Source organism: Oncorhynchus nerka, linkage group LG4, assembly GCF_034236695.1.
Source record: "Oncorhynchus nerka isolate Pitt River linkage group LG4, Oner_Uvic_2.0, whole genome shotgun sequence".
Lineage (NCBI taxonomy): Eukaryota > Metazoa > Chordata > Actinopteri > Salmoniformes > Salmonidae > Oncorhynchus > Oncorhynchus nerka.
This window is the reverse complement of record NC_088399.1, coordinates 46,690,515-46,718,404: the sequence shown is the minus strand read 5'-3', so window position 1 is coordinate 46,718,404 and position 27,890 is coordinate 46,690,515. Positions and strand designations below refer to the sequence as shown.

General features: G+C 41.8%; 2 protein-coding genes across 2 annotated transcripts; one reads left to right on the top strand and one right to left on the bottom strand.

The window, feature by feature from the left end:
• The first annotated feature begins 1,657 nt into the window (after positions 1 to 1,657).
• On the top strand, positions 1,658 to 10,323 carry LOC115128970 (alpha-ketoglutarate dehydrogenase component 4-like). Its single transcript, XM_029659107.2, has 3 exons — positions 1,658 to 1,751; positions 3,281 to 3,471; positions 3,627 to 10,323. The coding sequence occupies exons 1-3, from the start codon at positions 1,700 to 1,702 to the stop codon at positions 3,642 to 3,644; spliced, it is 261 nt and encodes an 86-aa protein (XP_029514967.1). The 5' UTR covers positions 1,658 to 1,699; the 3' UTR covers positions 3,645 to 10,323.
• Positions 7,848 to 13,770, bottom strand: pdxp (pyridoxal (pyridoxine, vitamin B6) phosphatase). The gene is made up of 2 exons (XM_029657671.2): positions 12,745 to 13,770; positions 7,848 to 10,018 (listed from the first exon to the last, which is right to left on the bottom strand). Exons 1-2 carry the CDS (start codon positions 13,343 to 13,345, stop codon positions 9,684 to 9,686), a joined length of 936 nt encoding a protein of 311 aa, XP_029513531.1. The 5' UTR covers positions 13,346 to 13,770; the 3' UTR covers positions 7,848 to 9,683.
• Between the last annotated feature and the right edge of the window lie 14,120 nt (positions 13,771 to 27,890).

Sequence of the window (27,890 nt, the reverse complement as noted above, 5' to 3'; positions counted from 1 at the left end):
GGTACAAACATAATTGGGCACAGACAACAGCACAAAGGGCAAGAAGGTAGAGACAACAATACATCACTTAAAGCAGTCAACTGTCAGTAAGAGTGTCCATGATTGAGTCTTTTAATGAAGAGATTGAGATAAGACTGTCCAGTTTGAGTGTTTGTTGCAGCTTGTTCCAGTCGCTGGCTGCAGCGAACTGAAAAGACGAGCGACCCAGGGATGTGTGCTTTGGGGACCTTTAACAGAATGTGACTGACAGAACGGGTGTTGTATGTGGAGGATGAGGGGTGTATGTGGAGGATGAGGGCTGCAGTAGATATCTCACATAGGGTGGAGTAAGGCCTAAGAGGGTTTTATAAATAAGCATCAACCAGTGGGTCTTGCGACGGGTATACAGAGATGACCAGTTTACAGAGGAGTATAGAGTGCAGTGATGTGTCCTATAAGGAGCATTGGTGACAAATCTGATGGCCGAATCGTAAAGAACATCTAGCTGCTCGAGAGCATCCTTATCTGCCGATATATAAATGATGTCTCTGTAATCTAGCATGGGTAGGATGGTCATCTGAATCAGGGTTAGTTTGGCAGCTGGGGTGAAGTGATTACGATAGAGGAAACCAAGTCTAGATATAACTTGAGCCTGCAGCTTTGATATGTGCTGAGAGAAGGACAGTGTACCTTCTAGCCATACTCCCAAGTACTTGTATGAGGTGAGTACCTCAAGCTCTAAACCCTCAGAAGTAGTAATCACACCTGTGGGGAGAGGGGCATTCTTCTTACCAAACCACATGACCTTTGTTTTGGAGGTGTTCAGAACAAGGTTAAGGGTCGAGAGAGCTTGTTGGACACTAAGAAAGATTTGTTGTAGAGCGTTTAACACAAAATCCGGGGAGGGGTTAGCTGAGTATAAGACTGTATCATCTGCATATAAATGGATGAGAGAGCTTCCTACTGCCTGAGCAATGTTGTTGATGTAAATTGAGAAGAGCGTTGGGCCTAGGATTGAGCCTTGGGGTACTCCCTTGGTGACAGGCAGTGGCTGAGACAGCAGATGTTCTGACTTTATGCACTGCCCTCTTTGAGAGAGGTAGTTAGCAAACCAGGCCAAAGAAACCTCAGAGACACCAATACTCCTTAGAATGGAATGGTCTACCGTATCAAAAGCTTTGGCCAAGTCTCCCCCTTTAAATAAAGGACAAACCGTGGCTAACTTCCAAGCAATGGGAACCTCCCCATTTCTTGGAAACCACAGGCCCCACACCACTAGAGGGATATCTTCAACCAACAACTTACCATCCGGAGACAAGGCCGAGTATAGCCCACGAAGATCTCCGCCACGGCACAACCCAAGGGGGGTGCCAGTACTGAATGAAGAAGTTCCCCCCTTCCAGGTTCCTGAGCCTGTGTAGGGATCTGAATAGTGCCGTTTTTGTTTGAAATTCAGGGTAGGAGCGTGAATTTGGTTTGTGTTTATTTTTTATAATAAAAAAATATAAATAAGTAATTAGTATGATTTGTTCATCCAAGACACGTTTAGTTTTTGGTGTATTTTTTATTATCCCGTACTGTAGGTGGCGACATTACACCTTATGAGTGTATTCGACCAATAAAACTCAGAGAAGAAGAAGATTACATAAGGAACTTTTATTTGGAAAATGTCGGAAATTCCGTGACCCGGAAGTACTGTTTTAACTTTGTTGACGATACGATGATGATGCTGGTGAAGAAAGATGGCAGCAGCTGGAAGAGCAATTGTGCAGGTATACAATATTTAAGAATAGAAAAACGTAGATTTGTTGCTTCATTTAAGGTATAACTTGTGTATCCCACATTCTGTAACCTATCCATATTGCCAACGCGCTATTTTATGCGTTAATGTTCGTTCTAGTTCAGTGCATGTCGGTAGACTGTTTGAAAGGGTAGTGCTAGCTAGTTTCATTCACTCATTTCTTACTCGCTCATCATTAATTCATATGATATAATTTCAAGAAAATGTAAAAGCAATATATGAGTAGCCTAACTATGATTTTAATCCACCAGGCTGTGCGCCTTCACTCGCCACTTATAACGTTTCCTCATCGCCTTAGTGACCCAAGTATAATGACCCAAGTATACTGTATATGAGTATGACATGTGACAGGCACCTTGCCTATACTGGAACAAATAGTGTGTAAAACCACTGGTCACGTGCAGATTTTTCATCAAGATTAGTTGAACCAGGTATTAATGCTGGACTGGAACAAAAGCTTCTAGGCTAAGCACGTAGGGAGAATCTCAATTGGACAAAAGTCCGTCCTCGACTCCTCCCTGACCTGGAAAGTGTCAATGCCAAAAGGCGAATAGAGGACTGTCCTCCGCCTCGAAACCCCCTTTGAATCAGCTGTTGAATACTCAAGGAGAAAAGCATGCACATATTTTTAAATGATATGCTACTTATCCTTTTATCTATACTACTTTACACTTATTTCATCACAGTATACATAATTTGCATGATGACGCGCAAGTTAAGGAGAGTCTCATTTAATACAAAAACATTTGTTTCCACATTCTCTCCTCCCCTCAGTTACTTTTGATGTTTTTCAAAAGGAAGAGAGGATGGAAGAGTAGAGCAAACCATTTGAGAATGTCCCATAGCCAACCTCAGGGATCAGGGTTGTGACCACCTATACCTATTGTAGCCTGGTGGTTCTAGACAGAGATTGGGTCTCCCTCTAACAATATAACTCTAGCCCCCGTGCAACTTATTTACCAACCCTTTTTGGCGACGCTTTTCCCACTTCGTTAGGCATATCTGTGGTCGGTGGACTGTTCTGATAAAGAATGCGTTGTTTGCACGCTGAGCGGTGCCCAGGAAACAATTCAATCCAATTGTTAGATGCTACCACCCTCTCTCCTAATCAAAACCAAACATGGATGTCAATGTTTGCATGCACAAGCTTCATTCTACTTCTTGTCTGCTTCCTGTCTGCTTCCTGTCTGCGGTAGCATGGTGCTCGTATTACAAGGCTGATTTAGCTAGGACAAACGGGTGTGAAACACAGACAGCTGTGCGCGTGAAGCGAAAACATAACATGAAATCCATGTTTTGATTTGGAGGGGGGGATGGTAGCATCTAACAATTGGATGTCATTATTTCCTGGGCACCGCGGGACGATCTCCTAATCAGAACCGATTACCCATATTCCTTTAGAAGTGGGAAAAGTATCGCCGCACAGCCATGGGTCGGAAAATAACTGGCAATATGTTCTAAGACTAGAACTGGGGTCTAAACCTATTGTAACTTATTCAGTCCAAGAGGTGCTGAAAGTGGGAGTTGCCGCAGCACAGCAGTCCAGTGGTACACACAGTTCACCTTTGACCTCTGCACCATCACCCTTGACTCGCCTCCCGGGAACCTCAGATACCGCTGCAACTATCAGAGATCTTCCCCAGAGGTATCGAAGAAGGATAGTTGGTCCAGAGGAGATGGAGTACATCCAGGTAAGATATGTACAGTCAATCACAATGGGGTTCAACCCCAGCTTCAGAGTTCAACAATACCACTACAGGTACTTGTCATCATAGAAGATAGAAATTCAAGTATTTTTCTGCTGTAACAGTCAAGAATGTATTCGTCTCTTAATTTTCTTTTACAGCGTGGTGGACCAGAGTAACAGACATCTTCACTGATAACCTGCCAAACCATTCTCTGGATATTTATTCAGTACTGTGTAGCTTTTTAGGAGCATAACTACCAGAGATTCCAATATAAAATGCACAAGGAAACATTTATCTCTAGATCCTGTTGGATCAGAGCGCTGAAATTTTTATTTTTATGTTCAAGCAGTGCTGATAATCTCAAATGCTTTTTTGAATGTATTGTGATATGAGATAGGAAGTATGCAGATTCAAGCATTGTCTAGTTTTCTTCTAATAGCCTATGTATTATGCAAAGTAAAGCGAAAAACTGTAAACGCTCCATTGTCATGGCTATCAGTTATCTACCTGATAACAGCTACAGTGCCTTCAGAAAGTATTCTCACCCCTTCACTTTTTCCACATTTTGTTGTTACAGCCAGAATTTAAAATGTATTAAATGGAGATGTTTTCACAGATCTACGCAATACCCCATAATGTGAAAGTGGAATTATGTTTGTAGGAATGGTTACAAATGAAAAGTTTAATTGTCTTTAGTCAAGAAGTAGTCAACCCTTTTGTTATGGCAAGCCTAAAGTTCAGGAGTAAAAATGTGCTCAACAATCCACATAAGTTGCATGGACTCAATTTGTGTGCAATTATAATGTTTAACATGATTTTTAAATGACTACCCCATCTCTGTACCCCACACATACAATTATCTGTAAGGTCCCTAAGTTGAGCAGTGAATTTCAAGCACAGATTCCACTTTGCGAACCAAGGTTTTCCTATGGTCCGCAAAGAAGAGCACCTATTGGTAGAGGGTGCAGTTATTCATTTTAAACTTTGGATGGCGTATCAATACCCCCCAGTCACTACAAAGATAGTCGCCCTTCCTAACTCAGTTGCCGCAGAGGAAGGAAACCGCTCAGGGATTTCACCATGAGGCCAATGGTGATTTTAAAACGGTTACAGAGTTTAATGGCTAATATGAGAGAATAACTGAGGATGGACAAACAACATTGTAGTTACTCCAAAATACTAACATAAATGACAGTGTGAAAAGAAGGAAGCCTCTACCGAATAAAAAAATATTCCAAAACATGCATCATGTTTGCAATAAGGCACTAAAGTAATACTGCAAAGAATGTGGCAATTACATTTTTTGTTGTTGTCCTGAATACAAGTTTTAATGTCATGTGCACAACTACAATGAAATGCCATTCCTGCAAGCTCCAAACACAACAATGCAGTAATCTACAAAGCATTATGTTTGGGACAAATCCAACACATTGCTGAGTACCTCTTCATATTTTCAATAATGGTGGTGGCTGCATCATGTTATGGATATGCTTGTCATCTGCAAGGGAGTTTTTTTTATAAATAAGATACAGAATAGAGCTAAGCACAGACAAAATCCTAGAGGAAAACTTGGTTCAGTCTGCTTTCCACCAGACACTGGGAGATTAATTTACTTTTCAGCAGGACAATAACCTATAACAAGGCCAAATCTTCACTGGAGTTGCTTACCGACACATTTCTTTTTTTGTCTAACCTATATATAGCTCTTTTATTTTTTATTTAATGTAATAGCTTATGTTGTTCTTGTGTATTACTGTTCTGTACTTTGTCATGTATATGTATGTTTTGTGTGGACCCCAGGAAGAGTAGCTGCTGCATTTGCAGTAGCTAATGGGGATCCTAATAATCTAAACCAAGAAGACAGTGAATTTTCCTGAGTGGCCGAGTTAATGTTTTGACATAAATCTACTTGAAAATCTATGGTTGTCTAGCAATGATCAACAACCAACTTGACTGAGCTTGTACAAAGTTAACTCAGGGAGTGTGAATGTTTATATAAATTCATTTTCCAAAAAATGTCAAACATTTCTAAAAACATGTTTTCACTTTGTCATTATGGGCAATTGCGTGTAGATGGGTAATAAAAAAAATCATATTTAATACATTTTGAATTCAGGCTGTAACACAACAAAATGTGGAATAAGTCAAGAGGTATGAATACTTTCTGAAGGCACTGGAGTTGCTTACCAGTGAATGTTTCTCAGTGGCCTGGTTTCAGTTTGGACTTAAATCGGCTTGAAAATCTATGGCAAGACTTGGAATTGTCTTTCGTGCAATGATCAACAACCAACTAGACAGAGCCTGACAATTTTTTTTTAAGAATAATGGGCAAATATTTTTCATCACCAGTGCGCAAAGCTTTTGGAGACTTACCCAGAAAGACTTAGCTGTAATCGCTGCCAAAGGTGATTCTAACATGTATTGACTCAGGGGGTTGAATACTTATCTAATCAATATACAGGTATATTAGTGCAATATTTTGGAGGGTGGAGGTACTTTTTCTTCCACTTTGACAGAGTATTTTGTGTAGATCGTTTGCAAAAAATGACATCAATTTGAATCCCAATTTGTAATACAACAAAATGTTAAAGTTAAGAGGTGTGAATACTTTCTGAAGGCACTGTATATATATATATACTCCCTTCCATATGTGTTTGGACAGTGAAGCAAAATTGTTTTATTTGGCTCTATACTCCAACATTTTGGATTCGAGATCAAATGTTTCATATGAGGCAACAATACAGACTGTCACCTATTTATTTGAGGGTATTTTCATACATATCTGTTATACCATTTAGAAATGAAAACACTATGTATCTAGTCCCCCAAGTGAATAAGTCGTGTATTTGGACAAATTTGCTTATAGGGTGTTAAAGTAATCAAAAGTTTAGTATTTATTCTCATATTCCTTGCACACAATGACTTCCTCAAGCTTGTAACTCTAAAAATGAATTTGCAGTTTGTTTTGGTTGTGTTTTGGCCTAATCTCGTTCCCAGACACTTCTGCCCAAATGCGCGAAGTCTTGTGGACCAACGCTCAAACTTGGCCTTCATTAGAAAATACAGGGAGGCTTAATCTACCAACCAATCAATCATCTCCCACAACACCTTCCCCCTAACGCTCCCCTGTACTTGTCTTGTGCAGCTTTGTTAACAGAGCCACGGCTCGACAAATGCTTTACTCAGTAAGGTCACTCCCATAGAATTCTAATGTCACTCTTTGAATCATTGATGTCACAGGTTTATAAGTACTGTGAGTAATAGCCTGGAGACGAGGTGATGTTTTGCCCAATAGTAACTGAATGGTGTATGCTGACTCGAGTAATTTCCTTTTAAGTGTTTCTGAACACTTTTTAATTCATGTTGATGCTGACATGATTATAAATCATGAATTAATCATGAATAATGAGTGAGAAAGTAACAGAGTCTACAAGAAAACATGCTAACCTCTCCCCAGTTTTGACTTCTTTAACCCTTTACTCTCCTACCTGTATCAGGGTTGAAAATGGCAGATTCAGGCATTGATAAGCAGCTTAATTGGAACGTAGTCGCTGTACAGTATTTTCAGATATCGTTATCAAATGCGGCAAAATGTCAAATGCACTACACCGGCCAAACCCAGACGACGCTGGGCCAATTGTGCGCCGCCTTATGGGACTCCCAATCACGGCCAGTTGTGATACAGCCTGGAATCGAACCAGGGTGTCTGTAGTGACGCCTCTAGCACTGAGATGCAATGCCTTAAACCGCTGTGCCACCTATGAGCCCAAATGTTTGGGTTGAACTGCTGTCCTCAACTTTGGTCTAATAATTTTGCCATAATCTCCAATTGCTACTATGCTTATGCTTTTTATATTTCTTCTGTAAGAAAGTTCAATTTAGTCCTATCCATGTAGGCCAATTCCCACGAGTGTAAAGGGTTAATACACTATGTGAATTTGTCCAAATACTTATGACTTTTTCAAATGGGGAGATACTAGATACATAAAGTGATTTAAGTTCTAAATGGTAAAACAGATACAGTATGTATGAAAATACCTTCATAAAAGCAGACATTCTCTAAGTCTGCATTTCGCTACACTCGCATTAACATCTGCGAACCAACCATGTGTATGTGATGTTGCCTAATATGAAATGTTCTCTCTCCTCTAAAATGCTGGAGTATAGAGCTAAATGTAACAGCTGCACTGTCCAAACACATACGGAGGAGTGTATTAGTCATTTCCAGGTGTGTCATTTCAGTCTAGCCTTGACCGGCTTCAATTTCAGCCTAAACTTAATTTGCTGACTTGATTCATTGAGGAACATTTTGTCCTCAAGGGCTTTCTCCATCATAACAAATTTGGAGATGACCTGGTAGAGAACAAGTGTGACAGAAATTATACAAAGCAAGAGTTTTAATTAAAAAACAAAACGCAATTGTACACTACATTAAGTAATGTACAAACCTAATTCACAATATGCAGAATGTCTATGAAGTTCATACAAAACAGGTTGGCATTCCATTGAAATAGGTACTTCATCTACAGTATGAAAATGTGTCTTAAGTCTTACAATAAAATTCTAGCACAACCTCCAGCTAAGTAAAAAGACTGATAAAAAAAATGGTGATACCCTCAATTAAAATAATGTTTGTCTGCCATTCTTGTTATTACCCTGACTGAAATCCACACACCCTTCTCCAGGTTAATAACCACCTGTCGATAAAAAAAACCATTGAAAATCCAGTTCCCAAATACACCTAATAGTTAACATTTCAGCAACTTAACATTCTACAGTGGTATGGTTAAGGAACATACTAGTTCCTTTTTGACTTTCAAATACCAAACTACTGTACAATATTTTCCACTGCAAATTCACATTTCAGTTCATTGAACATTGGTATCACTTGGAGTTCTATTCAAATATTACTACTTGTAGAATAGATCAGTAGAAGGCTTATCAAAAGGTAATTAGATCTACATACAGTCCTACACATTTCATTGTTGGTAATGATCAATTCAGGACCACTCGTAAGCACCTTCCATGTCATATTTGTTACGGTCAAGGATTCATTGACCAAAGGATCCAAAACTACAGCAAGGCTGCTGGCACACATTAACAAAGGTTTGACATGGTGGGAAAACTAACCAATATCAAACCAAGTATTTTATCCATATTTCCATCAAACCAAATCTCCAGCCATATTTCCATATATCCAGAGCTAAATGTTGGACAGTTGGCTCCAAAAACAACATTTGGTTTGGTATACCAGTTGTTGGATTGAAACCTAACACAGTATTTGGTTTGGTATACTAAAGATGAAGGTGCTGCAAGGGAAGCTTTCAGCTTACGTTATCTTCTGTTTTGACTGTGGAACAGCACAGTTGGTTCTGTGGGTTTAGATGACTTCAGTCCATTTACGTTGGGTGTTATGATTCGCTTTGATGGATCCCTATCCATTTCAACACTGGATGGTCTCAAGGAAAATAGAACAGCTTGTATATTGGGCTCATATGGTGACGTCTATGATATACTACAGTACAACCAAAGACATTCCTACTACACCAATAAATGTCCCAAATAATGAACACTAGGAACTACAACCAGGTGGAGTCTCACACTGCATTATTGGTGTCAGTATATAATGTTCCAGGTGGTCTTATGCCACCATTCATAAAGCTTTTCAAAATACTACACAATGGCCTGGACTCAATCAAAGACATGTTGTATACAAGTGCACAGTTCTTGACATTTAAAAGATCATTTCCTCATGAGTCGACATCTTCAGCGTTTTACCGTGAACGCGATCTTCATTGTAGTGAAATGGGCTCGTCTACAACGCATCTCTGATTGCATCCTGGTCAATGTCATCATCACTTGCCATAAGCATGTAAATTGCAAAAACATTTCCAAAATGTTATGCCACATCTTTACATGCCTCATGACAAAGATTATCGGCATAAAAAGCACAGCATGCCTGTCGCAAGCACTATAACACATCACACTGACTTCTTAAAGGCTTTACAAATGACTGCTTATAACACCACCAAACTAATCCCTTTTCTGACATATCCAGGGTCGTGTTCATTAGGCACCAAATGGATTGAAACAGGGAGGGAATTTTCACTTTCCGTTGCAAAGCGGTTTAAAACGCTTTCCGTTGCGTACTCTAATGAACATGACCCAGGTCTCTCAGGCACAGCTTCAGGGGTCTCCTCTTTCTATAGTCCTCCTCAGCCTTCCTCCTCTTCATACGCTTCAATGAAATCGGCAATGGTCTCCACCACGTAATCTGGCACGAAGTCCTTCCGCTCGGGGTCGTCACTGTCCTTGTAGCCGTGCGCCTCCTCTAGAGTGGACACTCCGGTCAGGGTGAGCATGGTGTCCAGGCCACAGTTAGCCCCAAACAGGATGTCAGTCTCCAGGCGGTCACCCACCATGAGGGACTGGCCGGGGTCCAGGTTGAACTGGCTGGCGATGCACTCGAACATGAAGCAGCTGGGCTTCCCGATCACCGTGGCTTTCCTGCTGCTGGCTGTCTCCACAGCGGCCGTGAGGCTTCCTGAACCTGAGGGAGAGGAGAAAGCGGCGCCAGAGAGTCAGGGAAGATGACCAGTTACTACCTTTTCAATGTTTAACTTGTAAACGGCATACTGACGTACAGCAGTGGTCAGAAACCTTCATTCTTAAGGTTTCCAAGCTTTTGTTCCAGCCTAGCACAAATATTCAATTATGCAATGCAATGACTTGGGGCTGTTTTGAAGCCACACTAAAATAATCCTAAACAAAAAATGTATTTGTAATGCCTGTTGTCAACTGGAGCTGCTTGATATTTGTATTGTCAAGTAAAATAAAACCAATTGGTGAACTGCACTTATAAGCTTACACTTATTTGATGTGCTCTTATTAGGAGTTGACTGTACCTTAATAAGATGTTTGTGCAGGAAAAAAATGCCTGCACTCAAAACCTAATATCCAACTAGACACCAGTAGCTCTCCAGGACCAGTACAGGTGACCACTTAGCCAGACAGTGAGGAAATGCCCGAAACAACCTTTGTCAGGGTTCAATTTATAAACAACATTATGAGCAGTATCCTTCATTTCATGAACAGAGCAGCACGTGTGTGTTGCTGGGAGCAAAAACAGGTTGAGTTGCACAGCACACAGCATTCAAAGCCATTCTACACAACTGCTCATGTCTACCAAATACTGACAACATCTCTCTGATAAAAACTGTAATTGTTTAACCAACAGGTGTGCTCAACCAACCTAGTGCGCTGTGAAAAGTTTGCATGACAGGTAACAATGAATGTGGATTCTGTATGTCCAGGCCCCACAGGGCTAAAATGTAGTAAACCCTTTCTACATGGTATCCCTATTCACCCTGTTACATTGAGGTAGATAATGTTCACCTTGCACAGGTCCCCTGGGCAACTACAGGATGTGCAAGCTTTCGTTCCAGCCCAGCACTTACACACTGATTCAACTAATCATGATTAGTAGGTGTCCAAACCATTAAGGACTTAAAATGGTCCACACACACACACAGTCGTTATAGAAGCGCCTCTTCTCCCCCAGGATGTTGAAAAGGTTTGGCATGGGCCATCAAATCCTCAAAAGGTTATACAGCTGTACCATTGAGAGCATCTTGACTGGCTGCATCACTGCTTGGTATGGCAATAGCACTGCCCTCGAACACATGGTGCTACAGAGGGTGGTGCGGACAGCCCAGTATATCACTGGGTCCAAGCTCCCTGCCATCCAGGACCTCTATATCAGGCGGTGTGAAAGGTAGGCCTGGAAAATCGGTATCCAGCCACCCAAGCAATAAACTGTTCTCTCTGCTTCCACTCGGCAAGTGGTACCAGTGCATCAAGTCTGACACCAACAGGCTAATGAACAGCTTAGCTTCTATCCCCAAGCCATAAAACTGCTAAATAGCTAACAAAATGGCTACATGGACTGAGTTGACACTGACACTCCAACACACACACCATAATTTGCTCACACATAATATACATTTATACTGACTCTATACACACACAATTATCATATACGCTGCTGCTACTCTGTTTATCATATCCTGATGCCTAGTCAACTTACCCCTATACATATCTACCTCTATCAAATCTACCGCTTTGTGTCAATGCGTAGTTCATACTAGAGATATTACGTTTGATACCGGAGCTCAGAGGCATGCATAGAAATCGCTTAGCAGCTAACTTCGAAGCAGTGTGCCGATGCGTGCATCACTTTATCAGAAGTACGTCATCAATGATGTCCAAAGCTTCGTTTGATCATTTGCTTTTTCAAACAGGTTGTTGCGAAATGTGAGAGCCCATTGATTTCACAGTGGTTCTGGTGCTTTCTTTGACTCCAAGCTGCTTTCAAACACTGACATCTACTGGACACCATACTTACAAATATAGGTAGCTTAGCTGGTAGAGTAGGGAACTATGGGACATTAAGGGATGTGAGGGTATGAGGTCAAATCCCATTAAAGACATACTATTTTGAAGAAAAAATAATAATATGTGGAACCAGACTTTCTGCACTGTTATTCAAATAATTTGTTTGATTTAATATAGTATAAGCTTCTGTCTTAAGCATCCTAAATAATGCCATAGACAGGAACACAAGCATTTCCCTACACCATCAATAACATCTGCTAAATATGTGACCAATAAAATTTGAAATTCATGATAAAAAAAAGTAAACTAGAAGGCGAAATGGAATTCCAACTGATTATAAGCTACTAAAGCCAACAACTTACCGCTGTGCCACAGAGTGCCACGAGAGAGAAAAAACATCCGATAATCAAATGCAGCTATTTATTGCTGACCAGCAGTCACTAATGGACATTGATAAGGGATAATGAAGCTCTGAGTAATTAACTGTTTTTGGCACCATTTGGTGAAAGCGGCAAAGCCTTCAGAAAGTATGTTTCCCATCGCTAGTTCCTACATGCATAGTCTATGAGCATTATTACTGTTTTACCTCAATTAGCCACAAAATCCCTAGTTTGAAAGTGACTGTTTCCTGGAAGCTGTGCCGAGCACAGCCACCCCCCATTTGGGCCAGCCCCTTAACAATTCGAGTTCTAGCCAATGAGCTTCAGCCCCCTCGCACACAGTACACCATTTTCGGGGACCACTTTTGGCTCGTGAGTGCTACTTCCAGAACTACTGTCTAATAAGTACAAAACAGCACTGGATAATCGCTTTAAAAATCAGCTGTACTAGTGCTGGGTTAGGAACAAAAGCCAGCAGGACCCTCACTAGTGACACACCTACCTGGTGTTATTCTGCCTCCTCGCAGTGGGTGCCAAGGGTCAGGGTCAGTGGCCAGAAACAGGCACTCAGTATTCTGTAAGTAGCAGCAGGCTTTGGCCAGTTTTATGAAATCAAATTTCTCGTCATATCCCACCAGCACTGCCTTTACTTCTGGGTCCAACGGGTAGTCGTAAATGGTCCCAGTGGGTGCGTTAGTGTCCTCCTCCACTATGGGAACCCCAGCCTCCCGTAGTTCCTTCACAACGCCCTGGCACCCTATGACATACACCTTACCCTGCAACTTCGCCACGTCTCGCAGATAAGCCGCAGAGCAGTACGCCGAGCTGAAGATCTCCTCCTCTGCGACATCAGTGAAGCCCAACCGGATAAACTTCGTCACGTAGCTCGCTCTGGGCCTAGTACAGTTGTTGGTGATGAAAAATACCTTTTTGCCTTGCTGTTTCAGTAGCGTCACCACTTCTGGCGCGCCTGCCACTACCGTTTCGCCATTCCAGATGACTCCGTCGCAATCAAAAAGGACGTTGAGCTTGGAGTCGAGGAGCTCTCTTATTTGGGAACCCCTGATTTTGTGACACCCTCTGCTACTCACAAGCCCAGCCATTCTGAACGATGCGTTGAGGAACAACCTCGCGCGTAGTTATCTACAGAAATATATGATTACGCCACTCAAATCGAACGAACCACGACAGTTCCCTGTAATTCTAGTTCCACCACACTTTTGCACAACGGTGATAAATGGCTATTATATTACATGAAACTGAAACGTCCCCGTCTTTTATACAGCTCATTCTATTCGTTTCATTGGCGCTTGCATTTAAGACCCACCCACCAATCATATATTGCAATTAACACGGCGCTTCCTCTTTAACCATTTGGCCTATTGACCGGCGATTACCGTTTACAACATTGAGTTTACATGTAACTCTCCTGACAACTTGCGGAGACAGTCAAAACAGTGAAACTTGCCCGTTACAGTTAATGAGCGGCTAAACCACATTGGTAGAGGTATAATGTGTCCCGGTTCCAGGGACGTCACCGCATAGAAAATCCAATATAGCTGCCAACGCAATGCCATATATGGACATGGGTATGTGACGTCAGAACTCAGTAGCTCTACTCTCATTGGTCCTAAAGATTTGTTTAAGTGTTTTGCATGCATGTAGCTTGCACACAGACGTCAAGGCATCATGGTTGAGATCAAAGGATCATCAGCAATGGGTACAGATAGATGGCTAGATATATAATTAGTTTGCAAAAACAAATACAAAAAAAATACAAAAAAGCAAATCTGAATGCCATGCACAGGAGTTCTATTCACAAAACGATCAGCTGGCGATAGTTTAGTTTATTAGCTAGCTACAAATAGTTAGATGGGTGATGCATGTTTAGGGGAAAGAGGGTTAGAAGTGGTTTTATATTACATTGATCGGCACATATTCCTAGGTACATGCCTGTACCTATAGTGCAGAGATAAGCAGTGTCTTGCAAGTCAAGATCCGAGAGAGCTACAGCAAATTCTTTTGAGACCAATCTAGGTAGCTAGTGTAACAGATGTAAATCGTACTCTCCTTGCGTTGTGTTTTGTCCAAATAAATCACATCAGCCAGTGGTCCCAGTTGAGCATAATTTATTTATGTTGCTGTTGTTAAATAGGAAACAGCACGTTAGTTGTGCAGGGCTTTTTTTTAAAGACTTATTGTATTAAATATTTAATTTTCAAAGAGCAATGTACAATTTGCAACTTATTGAAAACAAGGAAATAGTTGTGCAGGGTTTAACTGTATTGATGACTGTCGATGACAAAATCCCTTGCATCACATTTTTATACTGGGAAGACCTGGCGTTCGCGATCTCCCCCTATCTGCAAGCGGGGCCAATCACAACACGTCTTATTGTCATCAGAGTTGAACCAACCAATAAGAATGCTTGAACACTAAATACACCTTTCTTTGGAGGCAAGTGGAAACATAACCAACCCTGTTACACTAGCAAAAAAAAACAGTGTGTACCAATACCAATTTAAAAAACAAAAACAACACAGAGACCAAGATGGAGCTTCAAGCATATTGCTTACATCTTTCCAATACTTCCAGATCTACACAATATGTTTCTAAGGGCTACTGGTTTATTTGTGTTTCAGAGATTAGTGCCAATGGACCAAGACCCTGGACTCTCAGTCCAGGCCCAGATCAACACTGGCATTTATGTGGTCTAACGGCCAACACTACAATAACAAGAGACTATCTGTGCTGTTAAGTATAGTAGGCCTGCCTATACTAGGGTTAGTAGGGATCAGGCTTTCCTGACCTGTCACGGGGTGTGCAGGAATATGTCCCAGCCAACGCTATGAGGGCTAATACACTGGAGGGTTTGTAAGTGTTGGGCTTGACCCCCACTGCTTACCGCACAGCTCAAGATGGTGTCTAATGTCCTGTTGCAGGTAGGCATGCTATATAATTACTCTACAACATAGCTACAGGTATAAGATCAGGTATGCCATCCAATTGCATTCGATGTACTCATAATGTACAGGAGAACTATCGCTTTATGGTGAGAATAGCCATGTTGCAAGCACAGCTTCAGATGCAATCGTTAGGCAAGGGCAATTTAAGTGTAGGAAAGGATGAAACAGCGTCTGTGCTACCAGTAAGTACAGGTAGTAGTATAAATCCCTCCGCACAGTCCCCGCAGCCAGACAATTTTCTCAAGGCTTCTGGAAAGAAATACTGTCGGCATGCTCAACTGGTGTCGCTCATTCAGCCGACAGAAACTTTAAATCGGTTCTCCCCATTAAGCAACGAGTCGGAGTCAGAGGCCAAGCCTTTTCAGGTCTCTCCTCCACCCGTTACGGGGTTTGAGCCACCAAAGCCTCCCACTATTAGCTCTGACAAATTGAAAACCCTAGTCATTGGCGACTCCATTACCCGCATGTTAGACTTGAAAATAATCATCCAGCGATCATACACTGTTTAAAAGGGGACAAGGCTACCAAAGTAAAGGCTAATCTGAAGATGGTGCTGGCTACGGCTAAAACTGGCAACATAGCTTCAGTGTGTAAATTAGCTAGAAAGATGTGTCGGCATCGAGTAATTGTCTCTGGGCCCCTCCCAGTTAGGGGGAGTGATGAGCTCTACAGCAGTCTCACAACTCAATCCCTGGTTGAAAACTGTTTTCTGCCCCTCCCAAAAGATAGAATTTGTAGATAATTTGCCCTCTTTCTGGGACTCACCCACGAACAGCATCTAAATTTAACCTTGCGTAATACCCTAGATGCAGTCGAAAACATTTGTTACAAGCAATTTGCTCCCTTGTATACAGAAATACCCGAGCCCTGAAGCAAGCTTCCAGAAAATTGTAATGGAAATGGTGCTCCACCAAACTGGATGTCTTCCAACTAGCTTGGAAAGACAGTACCATGCAATATCGAAGAGCACTAACTGCTGCTAGATCATCTTATTTTTTTCAACCTAATTGAGGAGAACAAGTACAATCCCCCCCAAAAATGGATATTGTCGCAATGCTAACTAACAAGCAGCATTCAACAAAAGAGGATGGCTTTCACTTCAGCAGTGATTAATTCATGAAAAATCATGATCATTAGGAAGCAAATTACAGACTCCTCTTTGAACCTGCGTATTTCTCCAAAGCTCAGTTATCCTGAGTCTGCACAGAACTGCCAGGACCTAGGATCAATGGAGATAGTCAAGTTGTTTAATCCTGTATGTATATCTTGACACATTCATGAAAATAGTCATGGCCTCTAAACCCTCAAGCTTGGGGTGGCAGGTAGACTAGTGGTTAGAGCGTTGGGCCAGTAACCGAAAGGTTGCTGAATCAAATCCCCGAGCCTACAATGTAAAATAAATCTGTTGTTCTACCCCTGAACATGGCAGTTATGTTCCCCGGAAGGCCGTCATTGTAAATAAGCTGTTGTTCTTAACTGACTTGCCTAGTTATATAAAGGTTAAAAAGCTGCATACTGAACCCTATTCCAACAAAAAATATATAACAAATGATCTGCCTGTATCAAATCTCATACAAGCCAAGGTTCGTGCAAAGCTACTTTACTTTAAAGCCAAGGTAACTCCTGACTTGCCCTGCGGGTACTAAGTGGTCATCATCCAACCCTGCCAATAATAAGTAGGCCTAGTCTGCTAACCAATTAATCAATCAAATGTATATATAAAGCCTTTTTTACATGAGCAGATGTCACGAAGTGCAATACAGAAACCCAGCCTAAAACCCCAAACAGTGCAGATGTAGAAGAAAGGTGGCACCCTAAAAACTCCCTAAAAAAGGCAGGAACCTAGGAAGAAACCTAGAGAGGAACCAGTCCTCTTCTGGCTGTGCCGGGTGGAGATTCTAAGAGTGCATTGCCATTAAGGCCAGATTGTTCTTCAAGATGTTCAAACGTTCATAGATGACCAACAGGGTCAAATAATAATCACAGTGGTTGTAGAGGGTGCAACAGGTCAGTACCTCAGGAGTAAATGTCAGTTGGCTTTTCATAGCCGAACATTCAGAGGTCGAGACAGCCGGTGCGGTAGAGAGAGAGAGTAGGAGTGTCGAAAACAGCAGGTCCGGGACAAGGAGGCACGGTGAAACAGGTCAGGGTTTCATAGCCGCAGGCAGAACAGTTGAAACTGGAGCAGCAGAACGACCAGGTGGAATGGGGGCAGCCAGGAGTCATCAGGCCAGGTAGTCCTTAGGCACGATCCTAGGGCTCAAGTCCTCTGGGAGGGGAGGGAGCGGGAGAGAGAGAGAATTAGAGGGAGCATACTTAAATTCACACAGGACACCGGATAAGATAGGAGAATTACACCAGATAACAGACTGATCCTAGCCCCCCGGCACATAGACTATTGCAGCATAGATACTAGAGGCTGAGACAGGGGTGGGTCAGGGGACACTGTGTCCCCGTCCGACGATACCCCCGGACAGGGTCAACTAGGCAGGATATAACCCCACCCACTTTGCCAAAGCACAGCCCCCACACCACTAGAGGGTAATATCAACAGACCACCAACTTACTACCCTGAGACAAGGCTGAGTATAGCTCATGAAGATCTGCTCCACCATCGCTTCATATTCGTCGCCAAATCCACTGGCTCCAGGTCATCTATAAGTCTTTGCTAGGTAAAGCCCCGCCTTATCTCAGCTCACTGGTCACCATAGGTGCACCCACCTGTAGCACGCACTCCAGGAGGTATATTTCACTGGTCACCCCCAAAGCCAATTCCTCCTTTGGCTGCCTTTCCTTCCAGTTCTCTGCTGCCAATTACTGGAACGAATTGCAAAAATCACTGAAGCTGGAGACTCATATCTCCCTCACTAGCTTTAAGCACCAGCTGCCAGAGAAGCTCACAGATCACTGCACCGGTACATAGCCCATCTGTAAATTGCCCATCCAACTACCTCACCCGTACTGTTATTTATTTTTATTTTCTTCTTTGCACTCCAGTAACTATACTTGCACATTCATCTTCTGCACACATATCATTCCAGTGTTTAATTGCTAAATTGTAATTATTTTGCCACTATGGCCTATTTATTGCCTTACCTCCCTCATTTACACACAATGTATATATACTTTTTCCCCCTATTGTGTTATTAACTGTATGTTTGTTTATTCCATGTGTAACTCTGTGTTGCTGTTTGTGTCACACTGCTTTGCTTTATCTTGGCCAGGTCGCTGTTGTCAATGAGAACTTTGATGTACTGGGCCGTACGCACTACCCTCTGTAGCGCCTTACGGTCAGATGCTGAGCAGTTGCCATACCAGGCGGTCTCAAAGGTGCAGCTGTAGAACTTTTTGAGGATCTGGGGACCCATGCCATGTCTCCTGAGGGGGAAATGGTGTTGTCGTGCCCTCTTCATAACTGTCTTGCTGTGTTTGGACCATGATAGTTTGTTGGTAATGTGGACACCAAGGAACTTGAAACTCTCGACCTGCTCAACTTCATCCCCGTCGATGTTAATGACGGCCTAGGAACAGTGGGTTAACTGCCTTGTTCAGGGGTAGAACGACAGATTTTTACCTTGTCAGCTCAGGGATTCGATCTAGCAACCTTTCAGTTACTGGCACAACACTCTAACCACAAGGCTTCTATGGTGTTGAACTCTGAGCTGTAATCAATGAACAGCCTTCTAACATAGGTGTTACTTTTGTCCAGATGGGAAAGGGCAGTGTGGAGTGTGATTGAGATTGCGTCAACTGTGGATCTGTTGGGGCGGTATGTGAATTGGAGTGGGTCTAGTGTTTCCGGCATGATGGTGTTGATGTGAGCCATGACCAGCCTTTCAAGGCACTTCATGGCTACCGATGTGAGTGCTACAGGTCGGTGATCATTTAGGCAGGTTACCTTCATTTTCTTGGGCACAGGGACTATGGTGGTTTGAAACATGTAGGTATTACAGACTCGGTCAGGGAGAGGTTGAAAATGTCAGTGCAGACACTTGCCAGTTGGTTCGCGCATGCTTTGAGTACACGTCTTGGTAGTCCGTCTGGCCTGTGGCCTTGTGAATGTTGTCCTGTTTAAAGGTCTTTCTCACATTGGCTAGGGAGAGTGTGATCAAACAGTCGTCCGGAACAGCTGGTGCTCTCATGCATGCTTCAGTGTTGCTTGCCTCAAAACGAGCATAAAAGGCATTTAGCTCATCTGATAGGCTCGCTTCACCGGGCAGCTCGCGGCTGGGTTTCCTTTTGTAGTCTCCAATATTTTTAAAACCCTGCCACATCCGACGAGTGTCAGAGCCGGTGTAGTATAAAGGGATTTCTTATAAGCGTCCAGATTAGTGTCCCGCTCATTGAAAGCGGCAGCTCTAGTCTTCAGCTCAGTGCGGATGTTGCCTGTAATCCATGGCTTCTGGTTGGGAAATGTACATACGGTCCCTGTGGGGATTACGTCTTCGATGCAGTTATTGATGAAGCCGGTATACTCCTCAATGCCATTGGATGAATCCCGGAACATATTCCAGTCCGTGCTAGAAAAACAGTCTTGTAGCGTAGCATCCGTCATCTGACCACTTCCGTATTGAGTGAGTCACTGCTACTTTCTGCTTCAGTTTTTGCTTTTAAGCAGGAATCAGGAGGATAGAATTATGGTCAGATTTGCCAAATGGAGGGTAAGGGAGAGCTTTGTATGCGTCTCTGTGTGTGGAGTAAAGGTGGTCTAGTTTTTTTCCCTCTGGTTGCACATGTTACATGCCACTAGGAGTGCCGCTTCTGGATGAGCATTTTCTTGTTTGCTTATGGCCTTATACAGCTTGTTGAGTGCGGTCTTAGTGCCAGCATCAGTTTGTGGTGTTAAATAGACAGCTACGAATCGCTTGGTAGATAGTGTGGTCTACCGCTTATCATGAGGTATTCTACCTCAGGCGAGCAATACCTCAAGACTTCCTTAATACTAGACATCGTGCACCAGCAGTTATTGACAAATAGACACACACCCCCGTCCCTCGTCTTACCAGACATAGCTGCTCTGTCCTGACGATGCACGATGCCCTCAATCTCACACAAATTATCAATGAACCCACCAGGTACAATCCCAAATCCATTAACACAGGCACCCTCATAAATAAAAAATGATCCATGTCGTCGTTCAGTTACATCTCAGTGAAACATAAGATATTACCGTTTTTAATGTCCCATTGGTAGGATAGTCTTTTTAAATGTTTTATATATAGATATATAGATTTTATTTTGTAATTTAGTACAAAACTAAAGCACACAAGAAAAAAAGGAAAAAAAACACAGCTGCCAGACATGAAATTAAGTATTGCTTAAGCAAGACATGGGAGAAGAATAGAGCAAGAATGAATTACAATAACAGTAAGTGTTCCTAGTCAGTTTTCACAGTCAATCTTTGTCCAGATGGTCCAGAAACGGACCCCAAACCTTGAGAAATCTGCTGGAGGCGTTGGTCCTAAAAAATATTTTTCAAGTTAATGGTGTTAATCATTTCTGCTAGCCATCTACTGAAGCAAGTGGGGTGGGTGTCACAGCCGTCATTGAAGGAAGACCAAAGCGCAGCGTGGTGAGCGTACATTATCCTTTATTTTGGAATGAGAAGAAACAATACAAAACCACCATGACGCTTACGCGGGCCACAAACTACCCACACTGAAGGAGGGAAAAAGGCCTACCTTAGTATGATTCCCAATCAGAGACAATGATAGACAGCTGTCCCTGATTGAGAACCATACCCGGCCAAAACATAGAAACATAAAAATAAAGAAACATCGAAAACAAAACATAGAATGCCCACTCAAATCAGTTGCAGTTACTCTCTTCTTTGGAGGGCATTCAACAATTACCAAATCAATGTTCAAGTTTGCATACAACTTTTATTGAGTAAATTAAACATAAATTAGTTTTAAAAATTGTATCACATTTTAGTCCTGTGTAACTTGACATATTTTGTTACGTAACTCAAATAATTTGTGGAAACCAGCTGCACATCAAATTTTTGGGAAAAAACTACTCTTAAAATTCAAGTTCTTTCTGTCAGTCAACTATTCTAAAGCAAGTTAGCAATTGCAACCGTTTTTTCTTAAAAAATAAAAGGACATTTTATTTAAAACACTGCATCTTCAGAACCACAAATCTCTAATTACATGAATGCACAAAACATGATTAATCTATTTTAGCCTCCATCAATAGATGAATGACAATTCTGTACAGTATGACTCATTTGAACATATGCTATAACTTTTAAAAGGCCCAGATAACAAAACCCCAACTTTCAATCAATTCAGTACTGTGTAACATTGCAACATTCCCCATCAACAATTGAACTATTAAAACATAAGCACAGTATAATGACCCTTCCCCAATTAACACTTTCAACTGATGTGGTAGCTTCCATTCAATTAAAAGCTGTGCTGAAGGATATAAAATCAAAATAATGAGGTAGTGATGTGCCGACATCCATTTCACAGTCTAACAACTTGGCTACATTTAACTGTTTAAGATGAAGATTAATGTTGACAATTTAAAAATGTTCGTCCATGACAATTTTCACTCCATTATGTTTACAAAACAAAGTTAAACTTGCAGATTATAAAATGTACTTATGCACGCAATGCTTCGGTCCTAAACCTTAATTCCTGTCTAAGGTGTAGGGCCGAATCATTAAACAGACAAATAAACGCTCTAAATGCAAGTATAAAGTGTGTGCGAACGTTGTTTCTCCAACTTTCTTATATGTACCGGTCCAAAACATTACCCAGGTATGCAAAAGACCTCTCCTTACAACTCCATGAAGATTCCCTATCTATTTTCATCCTCTGGGACCTCAGACATTTTGATGATGAAGTCAGCAATGTGAGATTTGTGGCCAATGCCTCTAAAGCATCCTATATTTAGGATTTAGGCCAACAACTTCACCGCTGATTTGTAAGGTAACTGCCAATGTTCAGTTATCCCAAATATTAACACTTTTAATTCAACTCTAAACAAACTGAAGTCAAGTTACTCTTGTATCTCTGTACATGTTAATACTCAATAGATTAAAGGCCAATAGTTTTGCATGACTTTCTCATTTTTGTGACTGGTTTGACTAAAGGTACAGATCAAATCAAATGCATGGAGACATTTTAGTTGGTATTTGCCTACAAAACATTTAGTCGTCTTTAGTTGTTGTTTTTTTATCCCTAATCTCTTTTCCTTACAGGAGAACGTAACTATTTACAATTGTTTTTCAAAGCAAGGACCTGGCTTCATTCTGTCTCCATCCAAGTTTAACAACACTTTTTGTATGAACCCAAACATGTTCTTCATGCAATTTGTGTATCCATGTTGGAGTGAGTACTGTACATTAGCCCATATAAACATACAAGTGCATCAGGCCAGCACCGGAAATCCTTCATAACCACCTTTTCCTGAAGGACCACGTAGACTCTTCCTAGATGGAATGGCACAGCAGCTACATCTCCATTGTAATCAATGACTGAGATGATAGCTGCTGGTCTCTTGATGGCTGCAGGGTCTTGGGATGTTCCCTCCTGAGAAAGAACATGAAAATATAATTATCATGTCACAATAAACTCTTATGAAGACACACAAGTAGTTTCTCCCCTCCTTTATTTTGGGTTAAAGAATATTTGAACAACAAACACAACCCACCGTGCATGTTATGAACACTCCAGAGTCATCCTCTTGGAGTGTTGCTGGAAGACATCTGAGGACAACAGCTCGATTGGTGTTCACATCACATGGTTGCTACAGAGAAACATTACAACATGAACTATATATCTGTGTAAGGGTATCACTGATATTAAAATGTAACATTTCAATCAATTAATTAGCTTTACATTTTGCTTACTGATTTCATTTATATGCCTGGCTGTACAAATTCAGAATGGCAGCTATCTTCTGTCCATTTCTTCCAGTCTTTCTCTGCTTCTCTCTGGATAGGGCTAGCAAGCGTTCTGTGTGTTGGTCCAACATGGAATAAAACAAATCCCGGAGTTGCTGGTTTGTGATGCGATGGCACTCTGCACATACCTAAAACAAAGTACAAAGGCAATTGAAAACTGCTTTACGTCCCCCATCCCCCACCCACATACTTGTTCCTTCAGGAAAAGTGCCGGCCATCTGTCTTGGATACGCTCTATGTTGGGGGTTAAGGTAACAATCTCTTTATGTCTCAATGCAAAGGTCCTACACATGCTGCTGTTGACCAATGATAAGTCAAACTCGTCTTGGACCGTTTCCTCCAACTCCTCCACAAGGACAATCTTCAACCTCTCTAGACTTTCTTCAGTTTCACTGCTTTATCTTTGAATGTGGCGAGTCACCATCTGGACTATTTTTACTTCTCTTGCCACTGTTAACTTTCACTTCTGCACACACTCTTGCTGAGTTTGCATCTGTTTGACCATCAAGCTGTCACTGCTTCAATCACAGCCACTTTTGGAGCCAGACTATTTCAGGCATCAATGTTTCTGAACTAACGCTTCAGCAACACTTTTAATCTTATTGCTGCAAGGGTACGCCTTGTATTCAGATATTGCTCCAGCCATGCCTTCAAAAATCTTACGTTTTTGCTCTTTGTTTAAAGTAAGGCATTTCCCATGCAGCTATTTAGCTTCATTGCCTTCCCTGAGAGCAAATTCTAAGTCATGTGGAAAGTTGGGCACCACAAACACGTCTGGCCATGCACTTTCCCTTCGGGGTGTTAGGCAGCTGTAGGTCTCTCCACTGTCACTTGTCCATGCAGAGCTGGAAGTTGAGCTACAGTCCAAGTGTATTACTCTGATCAATTTGTCAGTTTCCATGTTTTGTAGTTCATGAATACTGCTCAGATTGCATAGCTGGCCACCAAAATCAGGACACTGTATGGAATTTCACATTTTTCATGCAGTAAAGTAGTTTGTTGAGGGACAGAATCTGGACGACAGGGGAGTGTCACCCGTTCAATGCCTCCGTCTCCTAAGTGGACTCTCAGTCAGGAAGAGTTCAGACTTGTCAGCCTTATCGCTGTAGGACAGGGGAACAAAGATTACTTTTCTACCTGCTCAAAAGTATGAAGTGCTTAGTAGTAAGGACAAGTTGTCCATTCAGTCTGTATGCAGTTAGAGGCATGAAGTCATGGAGATCTGATGGTGATGTTACAACATATGACTCTTCTGTTGTCACCTCATAGGAGCTTCAGGTGCTCTATATTCCAAGACTGGCAGCTTTTGCATATTTTGATTGTTGACGACTATGATGTTTCCAATTTGTTTGAATTGGGGCAAACCACCATGTAGTTCAGTGCACACAAACATGCATCTGACAAAATGTGTGCTGTCTACAACAACAAGTGAAGTGCTGTACACCGAGGTGCTGTCAGTTATTTCCTGTATATAATCCTGTGCTACAGTCGGGAAGAGTGTTAAAAAATATGTTCTTTACAGTGAATGTCTCAACAGCAGGCTTAAAAAAGTTTGGCTATGCCAAATGATATGCCATCATTCTCTGATGTCTTTGAACTAGGGTTTTGTTTAGGTTCTTGAAGTTTTGTGCATCATATACAATCTTTTTTAAATACTTTATGCTTTCCTTCAAATCTGATGGTCCAGAAATGTACAAGTGGACCAAAACACCATATCAATTGTGGATAGTGTTCAATGAAGTGATGCATTGGACGCAGTTGGAAATTTGGAAATACCTCCTGCAGTAGTTGTCTATGATTGGATATCTTTAAAGTCAAGTACTGAATCACTTCCTCTGTGAACAGATGACACAACACTAGCTCCACAATGTCTTTCAAATCCATCAAAATCTCCCAAGCTCTCTCATCCTCTGGTACCTCAGAGCCAATTATTGCAGGAATAAGTAATGTGAGATTTCCGTGGCCATTGCCTCCAGTCGTTTTTCTTTTTACATAGCTCTTAGGTATAGGCTGAGGTCGATCAACTTTGTCACTGTTCTCATAAGGAAACTTGACGATAGCAATTTTCAATTGTTCCAACAAAAAAATACTTCTTTCTAATCAATTGTTGTAGACACAGACACAACTCTACCGGAACAACACCTTCTAGGAAATCATGAAGGATTTCTGGAGGAAATCCACTTGTTGTATGAAAGTACTGTAGTTGCTGTGAAAAAAACACAAGCACTTCACACCATAGTCCTCTGCACTTACACCAGATTCTGTCATTACATAAATTAATAAGACTTTCCTTTGTTCTTATCTCAAAAGTCCTCGTATGTTTGAATGTCCTCCTTCATTGCACAACAAAATCTGCTAATATATTTTCCACTAAAGCTCTCTTTGAACCCTACAGTACCTTGACACTTTTGGAGAATGTGTTCAACATCGACACCTTTTGTATCCAGAATTTCTAAGTCATTCAACAGTGGCTCAAAAACCTTTGCCTTTCCACAAGTCTTCAAGTCACTGGAATTGCATAGCAATACTTGCTTGGAATATTGGCTAAAGTCCAGTGAACACAGCATATTTGGTTTTTCTTGATGTACCAAGTGGGTTGGCTACATCAGTATAGAGTTGAACAGCAACCTCACTAGAAAGCATTTCCTTGTCTTTACGAAATGATCCATCATGATATGATGCATACTAATCACCTGGTTGTGCAGATGTCTTCATTGCTTGCTCTAAAAAAATTTTTTTACGTAGCTCTTGCAACATTGTGAGGATTGGGACATACATTGTGGAATGTTTTGCACCATCTATGGTGTACTCAATTGGCTTCAAATTCCTATCATAATAAGTATTCCTTCTTTTTGCTGTTGACAAAGGTACATCTTTTGAAGTACAACTGTGAAAAATGTCATTGTCTACTATGCCATTCACAATTTCATTGATGACATCAGTGACATCACATTACAATTGTGTTTCTCTAGAATTTGCAAGACTGTTTGTTTCATTAGTGGTTTAGACAGTAAGAGCAGTTGATCCAAGTTCACTAGCATTTCTTGAGTTGCACTTTGTGACACATGACAAAGTGATGGTAATTTTAACAGCAAGGAGGCCAGGTTTTGCTGCAGCTGCTCTTTAAGGGAAGGTGTGCTTTCCCGCGCATTTGATTCATCATCCTTGGAGCTACCTGCAACATCTGTAATTTGGCTTTGTGAAAACCAAGCCACACTGCCCACTTATTAACCCAGAAGCCAGCCGCACAAATGTGTTGGAGGAAACACCATGCACCTGGCGACCATGTCAGCATGCATTGCTCCTGACCCGCCACAAGAGTTACTAGTGCGCGACGGTACAAGGACATCCCTGCCAACCAAACCCTCCCCTCATGGGTCTGCCGGTCGCGGCCAGCTGCGACAGAGCCTGGACTCGAACCCAGAATCTCTAGTGGCACAGATAGCACTACGGTGCAGTGCCTTGGACCGCCGCACCCCTCAGGAGGCTGCAGGGAAGATGGATTTTAACATAAAATTGTCAATGTTAACGTTACACATGCATTGATCCGTCAGAGTTGGCTAGCTAGCTACCCGTTAGTCATGGTTGCTAAAGCTAGCCACAGAGTTTTCACAATGTTCCGCAACTAACATTATAATTATCATGTAATATATTACGCTTAGCAAAGCTTTCCTTTAAGAAAAATAATTTACCATTCAGGTAATTCTATATTTAGCTATGTCATGAAAGCCAGCAGCACTTCTCTTTAAATTAATTGTCAAACACGAACTGCTGAAAAGTTAACCGACTTCATCTAACGTCAACGTTACTTACCTCATCAGAATCCGGAAATGTCCTCTCTAAGTTAAATAATGAGACTACATTAGATTTCTGTGCTCTCAATTGGCTCCCTAATGCAATGTAGATTTAAATGTTATATACTTAATCGTACAAACCTTGGTATCAGGTTTCAGGTATGACCCAGGTGCAGACAGTATCGAAGAAACAAAATGTATTTCTAGTACAGGGGCAGGCAAACGACAGGTCAAGGCAGGCAGAGGTCAGTAATCCAGAGAGGGTGCAAAAGGTCCAGAACGGCAGGTAGTCTCAGTGTCAGGACAGGCAGTGGTCAATAATCCAGTGAGGTGGGGCAAGGTATAGAACGGCAGGCAGGCTCAGGGAGGGCAGGCAGAATGGTCAAAACCGGAAAGGACTAGAAAACAGGAGCAAGAACAGACAGGAGCAGGGGAACAAACACTGGCAGGTTTCGCAAAACAAAACAAACAAACTGTCAACAGACAAACAGAGAACACAGGTATAAATACACAGGGGATAATGGGGAAGATGGGTGACAACTGGAGTGGGGTGGAGACAAGCACAAAGACAGGTGAAACAGATCAGGGTGTGACACTGGTGGGAAGTCAGCCACCTGTGTGTGAGGTAGACTACTGCACATGCACTTGGAGAAAATGCGGTATGATCACAGAGAAGACGTTGCCTTTGGCCGATGAGCGGGCTTCAGTTTAAAAGAATACATCTTTCCAGATGCCCGCCCAAAATGTCAAATTAACCAGCTTTTTTATGACATGCAGTTAACTCTTGAACATCACTTGAACGTCACTTGAACATAAGCATTACTCTTAATTCAAGGCTTCATAAGCCACATTCTCTTTGAGACAGACAGACATCCACAGTGGCACGTTACACACAACTAATCTAATAATTACCAATGACCACTTAACACCATGTTGATCACTTTTAGGCCCAGGTGCAAGCTACATTTAATCT

Excerpts from the sequence above, each read along its gene's own strand:
- pdxp (XM_029657671.2), bottom strand. The coding sequence starts at position 13,345 with ATGGCTGGGCTTGTGAGTAGCAGAGGGTGTCACAAAATCAGGGGTTCC. Across the intron at positions 10,019-12,744 it reads AGGAGGCAGAATAACACCAG|GTTCAGGAAGCCTCACGGCC; the intron begins GTAGGTGTGTCA and ends CCTCTCCCTCAG.
- LOC115128970 (XM_029659107.2), top strand. The coding sequence starts at position 1,700 with ATGATGATGCTGGTGAAGAAAGATGGCAGCAGCTGGAAGAGCAATTGT. Across the intron at positions 1,752-3,280 it reads CTGGAAGAGCAATTGTGCAG|TCCAAGAGGTGCTGAAAGTG; the intron begins GTATACAATATT and ends TAACTTATTCAG.